General features: G+C 32.1%; 4 protein-coding genes across 7 annotated transcripts in view; 2 read left to right on the top strand and 2 right to left on the bottom strand.

The window, feature by feature from the left end:
- Positions 1-80: 80 nt before the first annotated feature.
- Positions 81-3,103, bottom strand: LOC111003617 (cyclin-dependent kinase 7). The gene is made up of 7 exons (XM_022274230.2): positions 2,853-3,103; positions 2,519-2,687; positions 2,308-2,442; positions 1,737-1,902; positions 1,378-1,555; positions 788-960; positions 81-395 (listed from the first exon to the last, which is right to left on the bottom strand). Exons 1-7 carry the CDS (start codon positions 2,904-2,906, stop codon positions 254-256), a joined length of 1,017 nt encoding a protein of 338 aa, XP_022129922.1. The 5' UTR covers positions 2,907-3,103; the 3' UTR covers positions 81-253.
- Positions 3,104-3,282: 179 nt separating this feature from the next.
- LOC111003615 (DET1 homolog) lies at positions 3,283-6,371 on the top strand. Its single transcript, XM_022274226.2, has 5 exons — positions 3,283-3,790; positions 3,862-3,987; positions 4,065-4,288; positions 4,450-5,352; positions 5,423-6,371. Exons 1-5 carry the CDS (start codon positions 3,476-3,478, stop codon positions 5,613-5,615), a joined length of 1,761 nt encoding a protein of 586 aa, XP_022129918.1. The 5' UTR covers positions 3,283-3,475; the 3' UTR covers positions 5,616-6,371.
- Positions 6,046-7,843, top strand: LOC123689221. 2 transcript variants are annotated; one of them, XM_045628457.1, is made up of 4 exons: positions 6,046-6,154; positions 6,488-6,671; positions 6,852-6,963; positions 7,032-7,843. In XM_045628457.1, exons 1-4 carry the CDS (start codon positions 6,088-6,090, stop codon positions 7,569-7,571), a joined length of 903 nt encoding a protein of 300 aa, XP_045484413.1. In that variant the 5' UTR covers positions 6,046-6,087; the 3' UTR covers positions 7,572-7,843. The 2 variants fall into 2 exon arrangements, with proteins under 2 accessions (XP_045484413.1, XP_045484412.1); XM_045628456.1 differs by lacking the exon at positions 6,046-6,154 and having other exon boundaries at positions 6,415-6,671.
- The window catches only part of LOC111003616 (tyrosine-protein kinase CSK), a 26,794-nt gene continuing 23,398 nt past the window's right edge, over positions 7,585-10,980 (bottom strand). For all 3 annotated transcript variants that reach the window (XM_022274228.2, XM_022274227.2, XM_022274229.2), the window contains exons 14-16: positions 10,598-10,684; positions 10,082-10,264; positions 7,585-9,579 (exon numbers count right to left, since the gene is read on the bottom strand). In XM_022274228.2, coding sequence (XP_022129920.1) covers positions 9,577-9,579; positions 10,082-10,264; positions 10,598-10,684 — 273 coding nt within the window. In that variant the 3' untranslated portion in view covers positions 7,585-9,576. The remainder of the gene's footprint in view (positions 9,580-10,081; positions 10,265-10,597; positions 10,685-10,980) is intronic.

The raw sequence follows: 10,980 nt of genomic DNA, 5'->3' as shown, positions 1-10,980 counted from the left end.
ATGCATTTAATAAACCGAGCCCAAGGCAAATTCATTAAAAAATACAATGATAATATATATAAAATTAAGAAAATCAAATAACATATTGGAAATATATAATTTATTAATTTTATTACAATTTTGTCTTAAAAATAGTCATATTTGTTAATTCCTTATTTAATATGCGTCTGAAGTATATATATTTGGAATACATTGCATTCAATGGCAGTGTGAAATAACTGCTTAGATGATTTAGAAATTTGCTAGAACAGGGTTAAAATTGTAGTTTTTTTGCTAATGAACCACCGTCGATGTTGTCCAGCAACTTTCTCTTCAAAGACGGCTTTTCTTGTTCTAGTTTTGTAATGTTTGAGGGCATCGGGAGTTTCGGCCCAACTGTTGGCGGCGGCTTGTTACTGTTTGAGCAAAAACACTGTGTTTATCATATAGTTAAGTACAAAGAAAAGAAAAAAAACACGTGTTTTTTTTCTTTTTTATCTTGATATGCAAAACCTCTAGAAAGTCAAGAAAGTTGTATTTTTTACATTTTTTTTTCAAACCCTGATCGGTCATGTAGAATAATGCTAGCGTAACAACTGTGCAAAATCTTTTACATAATGGAAATATTTTATAAGACCATATATTATTATATATGGTTTTGAACGCAAAATATTTCGATGATACTTATTTCGGCAAATTTTTTAAATAATTATTTCAAAATCTGAGCAAAAACATAACAAAGCAATGGGCAGATAACTTGCATGTGGAATCAAAACTACCCTCTTTTTGGTTATACACACTTACTGACCTAAAGTAAGGCATCTGTAGAGCCTGCGTGCAATCGCAGCGTCGCGGAGGGTATAAAGAAAGGAGACTCTCCAATAAGTCTATGAGGTCATCAGATGCCGCACTGAAGATATGCCGCAGCGACTGACTCGGAAAATGCTTGAACTTAACATAGTCTGTCAGATTTTTCATACCCTGGAAAAATATCACTGTTATGGTGAATATCTTAAAAATCGTTGTATATGGCTTTTAGTTGAGGATTCACTCGCGTGGTGTAACTTATGAATTTATTTATTTCTGTGTAATAAAAAAAATCAAGTCTGTTTGGCTTAATATTGTGATGGCCTTTTGATAAAAACTACTTCAATTATTTCACTTTATTCCTATATAGGAATATTTACTACATTTTATAATACAGCTCTAAAATCACAGTTTCACATGAAAAATAAGCAATAATATAAGTTTTTAAATTTTTTTTTATTTACTTTATTAAAATAAAACTTCTTCAACCCATATAAATATGAATCAGGTGCAGGTGTATGTTTCAGGTTAAAGTAAGTTTCTAATATAATATAGAACATAATTTTCAGGAATAGTGCTGAAATTCCTTACTGGCCATGTTTCCTCAGTGGGTGTTCCGAAGACAGAAAATATTTTAGACAGTTGATCTAAATCTGTTTCACCCGGAAGAAAAGGAACTCGTAACAGTAGCTCAGCCAGTATACATCCAACTGCCCACATATCCACCCCTGTGCCATACTGTCTGGCTCCAAATAGTAGTTCAGGAGATCTACTCATATAAAGAAACAACTAATAAATTTTTATCAGGATCAATATATTCTGATTTAAATGATAAATTAATAAGAAAATGTGAAATTATATTTTATGTGAAATTATTAAAAAAAATATTGTGAACAATGCACTAATATAAAAAAATAATTTATACATATTATCCATTTAAAACAAGTTACCTGTACCATCGGGTGACAACCTGATGTGTATTTATTCTTGTAGGGGACCCAAACGCTTTTGCTAATCCAAAGTCACCAATTTTCAAAATGCCCTCTCGATTAATAAGCAGATTATTGGGTTTTAAATCTCTGTGCAATATCCAATTTTCATGCAAATATTCTAAACCTTAAACAAAATGTTAATGTTAAAAATTTAGTATCTTTACAAGAATTTTCTTCTGAATGTTTTTAAAATTAATAAAGATTCTGCAAAATTAAAAATACTTAAAGCCACTGAACTAAAAACATGGCTGTTCTGAGTATACTTATTTTTTGGGCAACTAAGGTTATACAACAAGACTTTGTAATTAAAAATACTAGTCAAAACCATTATGACAACATCATTTAGAACACTAGTCATATTGACTAAAATCAAAATTAATTCTCAAATTGTATTAAGTACCTAATCAAAATGGCTGTGGCAGTTAAGACTTGGTTTTTGCCAACAAATATGAGTAGTCCCTTTAAAATCATTACAACAGATTTTGACAGTATTTGCTATACTATTTTTTTACAACAACAGTGCACATACCTTTGAGAGTCATGATCGTATAAGCTTTAACATTTCCAGGAGTAAGTACGATTGTATTATCCTTAACTATCATTTCTAAATCTGTATCCATAAAGTCAAACACTAATGATACATTTGACTTATGTCCAAAAACATCTAAAAAAATTTAACCAATTTTATTAATCAAAATTGCATGATTTACAATAACCATAAGATTAATATAATAACTAACCCAATAAGCCGATGAGATTAATATGTTGTAATTCTTGAAGTAATTTAATTTCTCGAAGGGCAGTTCTATTAATTCCATCTTGTGCCTCCAATCTTGAACCTATTTTGATTTTCTTGACAGCCACAATTTTATCTGTTTTAATGTCTCTAGCCTTGTATACTGTAGCAAACTGAAATTTTTATTTTCAAAAATTCATGTCAATATATTAAATAAACATAAAAAACAAATGCTTGGAGGTTACTAGAATAAGAAAGTAGAAAAAACATGTAATGTTAAAATTTAACAGCAGATTTCAATTTTAGTTCAAATAAAATATAATAAAAGTCACATTTACCTGACCCTCTCCCAGAAAGTCAATCTTTTCATAACGTACAATGGGTCTTTCCATATTTTCTTAGTCAAAAGTACACCAAATATATTGACAATAATAAACTCAGTTTGAACTATTACATAAAGGAGTGGAATTCATTTTGGTTGTCAGTATTTTGTTTCCTGAATATTTTTAAAAACTTTAATTTTACGGTTTCTCAACAGCATTTTTTGAAACCAGACATGAAATACGAATATTGACAAATGACAACTGATAATTTAGCCTGGACTTGACAGAATACATTATTTTGAACAGTTTAACATTGGGTGTTGAATTTTTCTAAATAAAACCAAAGCAAAATGTTTCATCTTTTAAGTGACGTTTACTAAAATTTACTCTACAATTGTAATTTGTGCTCTGTGATTGTTATTTATTTATACCAAGGGATAAACGTTTTATCCTTTGCCTTTCCCACTAGGGATAAATTGAAGAAAAAAATAAAACGTATTATTTGTTATTTATCATATAAAAACAAAACAGTATGTATATCAATTACGTGGCAATTTTATAAAGCAAAAATTTCTTGTCCACTAATTGTATGTTATTGCCACGCTATACTGTTGAATGTTCTTATTGCTAAAGTTATTATGAATACAGGATCTCCAGATAATGTGTTTTACGAAGATGTACCTGAAGGAAATCTCAACGAAGATTTCTTTTGTACTGAAAAGATTGTACCCAGAAAGATAAAACCACAAAACATAGTAATAAGATTAATGAACAGAGAAATTTATGGCTCTCGAAAGCCAGGATCACACTTCCATGTTGTGCGAGAATTTTACCAAAACGTTTTTCCCAATTTAACTATTGTAAACGTAGAAAAGCCGCCTTGTTTTCTTCGGAAGTTTAGTCCTGACGGCAAACATTTTATAGCCTTCTCGGCAGATCAAACATCTCTAGAGGTATTTAAAAAATGATGGTTTTAGATGCATTCTTAGTGTTTTCTCTTAAGTACATAAACCATTAATTTTAGATATATGAATATCGAGGAGCTGCAGCAGCAGGTGATTTGGTTGCAGGTTATCCTTCAGACCTGTTGAATGCAGATGCTGATGCACATCACAGAATAAGAACACATATATTTTATAGATTTTTTAAGGTAGTTTTTATATTCTATTTAAATCCATTTATAAAAATCACTTTTACTTATTTCATTTTTTATTAAATTTGTTGCAGCCTAAATTTACTGTAAATGTGTGCCAACAAAGAATAGTTGGAAGACATGAACGAAATGGTGGGCAGCTCCCACTCATGGAACAGCAATTAAATAGAGAATGTAGTCTTTTTACTGAAGATGGCAGATATGTTATTGTGGGATCTGCAGCTCATATTCCTGATGACTTACGCCCACACTTTTACAACATACACAGCAATAATGAAGCTGTTACACCAACTATTAGGTATTTAATCACTGTATAAAAAGTAAGCTTAATTTGATAATAGTATGTTACAGGTAATTTGTATAACTTGAAATGCAATATATAGAATCTGTGGTTAGTAGTGCTTATATTTATTATACCTAACATAAATCACTATTTTAATCTACTTCCATAATTTCTAGATCAGCTTTAGAAGACTACTCACTGCACTTAGTTGACCTACATCATGGGAAATTATGTGATACTAAACATTTTAGAACAGACAAAATTTATCTTTCACACAATCAGGGTATTTACTTGTATAAAGAGGTCTTAGCTGTACTCTCAGTACAACACCAGACTATTCATCTGTTCCAAATAGTAGAAGGCATGTTGATAGAAATAAGAAAAATAGGAAGATTTTGTTATGATGATGATCCATTCATTGTAAGTTCTGTCTTTGCCCCTATACTAAATGAGAGACCATTCCATGAAGAAACAATTAATAGTTTAAAACACAGACTTCTGGTTTTTCTATTTAAAAGAGCCAAATTTATCAGTGATGAAACAAAGGACCCATTGGAACTTAGAAAGTTTTATAAATACTTTGATATGTTTAAAAGTTTAAGAATGTGGAAAATGCAACTATTGGATGAAGATCATCTTTTTATTAAATATGCTAGTGAAGAGGTGGTAACCCTGAGAGTTGCAGAGCCGAACAGCCAATCATCTTTTTTTGTTATTTACAATATCAGTGAAAGCAAAATATTAGAAGTATATGAAAATACATCTGAAGGACTATTACAATTATTTGAAAATTACTGTGATTGCTTCAGAAATGCAAGATTGTGTGCAGATTCACAATTTACTTGTTCACCATCAAATAATCTGTTTGCTCGGTTAACTCAGCAGCGCTTCAAGCAAACAATAGTAAGGGCAATTTATGGTGGAAAAACAGAAGCAACTAAGAGAATTTTAGCTCAATTGCCAATCAGTGCACAGTCATACAGTGGCTCCCCTTACTTGGATCTGGGCCTATTCAGTTATGATGACAAGTGGGTGTCAGTTATGGAAAGACCCAAAGCATATGGAGAATATCCTATTAGGTAACAAAAATTTCCTGTCTTCACCTATCAAATGTTTATAATTATTTATTTGTTATTTCTATTTTTTTAGATTTTACGCCCGTGACTCTGGACTATTAAAATTTAAAATATATGCAGGAGTATTGGGGCAATCTGTTCCAGCGAGTGCTCGTAGGCTTGTTGCATTTACATTTCATCCAACCGACCCCTTTGCAATTAGCGTGCAAAGAACAAATTCTGAATACATAGTCAACTTTCACATAAGAAATGCAGTTTTTAGTTGACATCCTTTTATATATGTTCTATTTGATGTCACTCAAACCACCATTTAGGGCATTATTGTTTTTGTTATGCAAATGATGTACAATTAAATTTTATTGCAGTTACACAGTTAAGGATATGAGCATTGCAGAGCATGTGTATTAATTTAAAAGTGTTAAAATGTTTTATAACAAGTTATCAGGATATGAACTCTATGCGAGGTATCAGTATTATAAAATGCACTTTAGCATTCAACTATTGGGAAAAGGTCAATCTGCAGTATTTCAGATTACTGCACTGTCACTATAAAGGAGTTCCTGTTCTGTGATATAGATTCATTAAATTCTTTTTAGGTTTTATTTTTAATATGTTTGACATTAATGACACTTATTACCGTACTGCATACCAATAAAATGGTACAAAAATCACACTATTAATAATAAACTAGCTACAAGATGTGAACCAAAACTAATAGCTGTTAACTCCATTATAACAATGCAGTTTAATCAACCAATTAATAGTGGATTTCAGAATGAACAGTTTTGTCCATATTATACACCACGTAAGTAATGTCATAGGAAATGTTTCATGTACAGTAAAAATATGACTAATGCTACAAATAGTTTTTGCGCGAGTACTGCGAATAGTGGTAGCGATTTCATTGTTTAATTTTTGGTATTTCCGAAAATTCTGACAACAGCGCTAAGGATATTTCGATAACTAAATTGCAATTGAATACAAAAAGTCGCGGTCGCTATTTGAAAATACAGCTAAGCCAGCGCCAAGGAACATTAAAACTAAGTTGTCTGTCTTGGCTTTATAATGTTCTTAGATACTGAATATTTCAATGTATACGATGTAAGATTATTCTTAACTCTTAAACAAATGTTTGTAGCATTGCCATACACAGATATAGTTGGTGAGGGTAACGTTGCATCACTAATGTTTCCCGATGGCACCGTTCAATTCTTCTTCATACCTACCCATAAACGAGAAAGAAGATTCTACCCATATCATCCCTCTTTCGGGCAAGTACAGGGGCCAGTTGAGGCGTGGTTTATAAGACAAATGTCCACACCGTAAGCATAAGTTCTATCTTTCAAAGGTCTTCGCAATTTATGTACAAATTACTATCCTTTCGCTACTTTGGCAATCTTTTCTTCGTATAAATAAGGTTCACATGGAACATTGATATTTTAGAGCTTAAAATATGGAACATACATCATACCTTTGTGTTTTATTTAACTATTTCTCTCTAGAACAATTCCAAATGCAATGGAAAATATGCAATATGGAGATCCCTTCCTCAGGTCATATTACGCATCAAAACCCAACCTGGACTTAGTACCACAAAAGCCATATTACCAAAAGGTAATTAAATATCAGTCTTTTAAATAAATTTTTTTGATTTAATTTATTATTAAACATTTTTTTTATAGTTTCATAGCGATAACGTCACCTCGACAACAGATATCCATTATTTTTTCCCGCGCAAAACTACATTAAAGCATTCTGCGTTTGTGCAAGTGGAGCACCCAGCCAAGTATAATATTTGTTCTCAAACTGATTACATTGATAAAGCATGTTTTTGTCCAAAGAAGACTAAGAACAAATGTGAATACACTACGATCGATTCTAGCAGCGCAATGTCCATAGACGACGAGGCACAAACTAAAGAAAGGCGAAAAAGGAATTCAAAAGTGCGATTTAAAATGTCCAAATCTAGAGATCGCAAAATATGCCTCTGCAAGCACAAGCATGACCAAGATGTAGATCAATCCGATAAAAAGACATCAACATACACAGATCAATCCATCACTTGTGCCGGTGCAACAAGTCAAAATTCTCAAACCCCCAGAAAGGGGTCTAATAACTCTATAAAGCCCAATTTGCCAAAATCCAATTCCAAGACGTCCTGTGACAGCTGTTGTGGTACTTGTTTCTATTGCGTCACTGATTGTACTTCAGACGGTTTTTAATAAAACGACCGAGCCCGCTTTACTTTATATTACACTTTATTCCTTAAATCGACACGTATTTACATTTGAATAGAACAGTAATAAACAAAAACAAAACGAGATTAAATTAACCTCCAAACCTTGTGTGAGCTGCTGTCTCAGTCGTGGGGGAAGCCTTTCGACTAGTTTCGTATTAGTCGTTTGTTCCACGCGGAACGGAAGATGTGGCGGTAATAACTTTACTTTGGTAATAATGACTCTGGCGAGTCGCCTGGGGTCTATTGACGAGGCCGCGAACGGTTCAGAAAATATTTGTGCTTTATTTTAGGCAGTTCATGGCTTATAAGAGATTAATAAACGAGTATGGCTCGGAGTACATATACAAGGTGAGAGAAAGTCTAGGACATACTTTCGTATGAGCTAACGAGGTAGATACAAAATATTACTGCGGCTCGTCAATAGGCCGCACAGCTCCGGATGTTAACTGCTCTCCAATTCACAATTCATAAATAAACCGTAAAAAACAATATAACACTTAAAACTAATATTGCATAGGAATAAAATGAATGCATTCCCAATAAAGCATAACCTGAATTCAGAATTGAGAAACATCTTATATGCTTGCAATACTTGGACATGCAATACGAGTTATTACGAGCGAGATATATTTACAAACGTAGATATATTAATTTCATTTTAAATTTGTACAACGACAAGCATATAAGAATTTAATAATTACTTAGACATCTCGGAGTGAGATTCATATACACGTCATGTTGGACAATATAATTTAATACTTGAATAAATTCACAAAACTGCGCGCGCGCAGGGAATTTTTGAACCTTAATTTTTAATACACAACCTTAAGTTGACATAATATGCAACATTTTACCCCAAAACTAAGCACACAATATACATCTACGACACAGTGCACACCAATCTATCACATTCGACGCAGATTTTCTAAAAATGCACAAACAAATATCAGACTTAAGTCTTTAAAGGAATGAAATCCTTAATACATACAATAGTAGAAATAACAAAGAAATCAGCATACATTTGGACACAATAAACAATGCCGACGTCAGACATTCTTGTCCCACTTCAATTTATTTTTAATTAATGAAAAACATAAAAATTACATATCGGATGTTTTTTATTATAGAAAACTAAGATATATTTTTATCAGATTTACTTTAGGTTCTCATTTTAATATAGATTAGAAATATTTATTGAAGTAAGACAGACATATTTAGCTCATCACCTGAAACAATTTCAGTGGCAGATTTGTATGGGTCCGCCAATTAATATGTGCTTAGAGACAATGTTCAGTCCCTTTTGGGTAATCAATATACAAACGACACTACAAACATTATATTGACTAGACAGTACCATTTAAGGCGTACGGTAGTCAGTGAAAAAAGTATGGGCGCACTATTTGAATAAAATTAACATGTACCCTCTTATTCATAAAAAAAACAAACCAATTTAATTGCACAGTTTTAACGAAAACAGTCCGTCCCTTTTCAACACGGCGTAAACACCATTTCACAAAAAGAGACAAAAGAGAAATTTCATCAAATTTGCTGATTATTTTTTATGAATAAGGAGATTTTGCTTGATGCGCCCAGACTTATGTACAAGAATATCCAAGAATAAATTTAGGCCTTCGAAAATAATGGGCTTTTAGTGCGTATTATATTATCTTAATTATTAGTGAATATTGTATAGACTGTATTTATACGTTTAATATATTAGATGCATATCAAAATAATTTGCACTTCTAGGTTTTTGTTAAAAAAAGTGAACGAAATAGCACGAGATCTTTACTAAAAGCCCCGGATAATCACACCAATCGGTTAGATCGGCTATTTACGAGGTCTAAAGTAAAATTTAAAAAATAATTTAGTACTTATTTAGATCATTAATAATTATATAAAATACAGTTACCATCTTCACAGCGCCCACATTTTAACTTGTACATTTTTTACTATGTTGAAACCTTCACAATCTTGCTGTTTCTTATTCACTGCAACAAGAGAGACTATATAATAATCTTAATACAAAATTGATGTAATAATACTTGTGGTAAACTTATGTTTAAAATTAGATATTATGGCATTATTTAAAACTTCAAACAAAGAAGCTACTTCGTTCGACTCTGCGTTAGGTTTACAGGAATAAATACTTTTACAGTCCTATTTATTCTAATTATTTTTTACTACTCAGTAAAGTGATGTAGTAGATGATATACGTAGAAGTCTCGAAAACTACTGAACAGAGTTTCATGAAATATGGGAAATTTCATTCTTTAAATTTAGAATATAATAACTGAATTAATAAAAAAATGTTTACCTTAAAATTTAAACACAAACATATGTACACTTACATAAATGAAATAGATAATCATACTCTAAATACTATAATACTAACAATGCCACATACAGGTCACACTGATAACCTCCTATTTTGGAGTCAGTTAATGAGACAGATGCTTATCCTGAAGAGATAATTAGCCTATCGCGAAATACCTGGTGCGCATGCGCAGCGTCCCTAATAGAAGCGAGGCGTAGACGCGTCTGCGCGAAGGTGGGTCTATGAGTGGGGTCAGCGTGCCACGCAGCCCGCATCACTTCGTAAGGCCCACCCGGGCACCCCTCTGGGGCCTCCATGCGATACCCGCGCTCCACGTGACGGACCACCTCGGCCAGCGGCTAGTTTCATGAGAATATTACACACATATTGTACACAAAGGTAAAAAAGAATCAAGAGTACCAGTTATGCCAAATTGTGTAAGTCTTATTTGCTATATTTTACAAATAATGGTATTTAGTTATTTTTGACATAACACTGCTGACTGTAATATACCCTATATTTCAAAGCAACAAAAGAAAAAAGGCAGTTTCTGTGGCGGAAATGGGCACAGCACCGACTTATTGTCTTATTTAGGCAATTTAAATTGTAATTCTCTTAGCCACAAATGTATTTTTTTAAGCAGGGTAACATCAGGTACTTATATAAAATAACCAAACAGTAACAATACTTACTATTCGAGGATATGGCACTCTCCCAAATGAATATATCTCCCATAAAAGAATACCGAAACTCCACATATCAGACTTGTTGGAAAATTTCTGGAAATAAAAGTTATGTAAACATACATGTATATTAGTTCCCCTATCTCCCTAATCAGTAACCATCCCAATATGAAACTTAAAATATACTTTGAGCAATTTTATTATTTTTCTAACCAAAAAGGGAAAAAGAAAGATCTATACGAATTTCAAAGCGTGATATTTAAATAAAATACTAAATATTCGAAAATCTGCTGCAAAAAAATCAGAATTTCAATTAGGGCAATGTTTTAAACTGGAAAAATAAACATTGAAAAAAGTATTAGGTATTTGCTTTTTTTTAGTTCATACCCACT

This window comes from Pieris rapae, chromosome 5 (assembly GCF_905147795.1).
Source record: "Pieris rapae chromosome 5, ilPieRapa1.1, whole genome shotgun sequence".
Classification (NCBI taxonomy): domain Eukaryota; kingdom Metazoa; phylum Arthropoda; class Insecta; order Lepidoptera; family Pieridae; genus Pieris; species Pieris rapae.
The sequence above is the reverse complement of the archived record's forward strand: the minus strand, read 5'-3'. Positions and strand labels throughout refer to the sequence as shown.

What these genes read in the sequence shown, in the direction of transcription:
- LOC111003617 (XM_022274230.2), bottom strand. Translation starts at nt 2,906, where the DNA reads ATGGAAAGACCCATTGTACGTTATGAAAAGATTGACTTTCTGGGAGAG. An exon ending in GTTGTCACCCGATGGTACAG is followed by an intron (nt 1,556 to 1,736) that starts GTAACTTGTTTT and finishes TTATATGAGTAG; the next exon opens with ATCTCCTGAACTACTATTTG. An exon ending in CTACAGATGCCTTACTTTAG is followed by an intron (nt 396 to 787) that starts GTCAGTAAGTGT and finishes TTGCTCAAACAG; the next exon opens with TAACAAGCCGCCGCCAACAG.
- LOC111003615 (XM_022274226.2), top strand. Translation starts at nt 3,476, where the DNA reads ATGAATACAGGATCTCCAGATAATGTGTTTTACGAAGATGTACCTGAA. An exon ending in GCTGTTACACCAACTATTAG is followed by an intron (nt 4,289 to 4,449) that starts GTATTTAATCAC and finishes CATAATTTCTAG; the next exon opens with ATCAGCTTTAGAAGACTACT. An exon ending in TATGGAGAATATCCTATTAG is followed by an intron (nt 5,353 to 5,422) that starts GTAACAAAAATT and finishes CTATTTTTTTAG; the next exon opens with ATTTTACGCCCGTGACTCTG.
- LOC123689221 (XM_045628456.1), top strand. Translation starts at nt 6,415, where the DNA reads ATGTTCTTAGATACTGAATATTTCAATGTATACGATGTAAGATTATTC. An exon ending in ATAAGACAAATGTCCACACC is followed by an intron (nt 6,672 to 6,851) that starts GTAAGCATAAGT and finishes ATTTCTCTCTAG; the next exon opens with AACAATTCCAAATGCAATGG. An exon ending in AAAAGCCATATTACCAAAAG is followed by an intron (nt 6,964 to 7,031) that starts GTAATTAAATAT and finishes TTTTTTTTATAG; the next exon opens with TTTCATAGCGATAACGTCAC.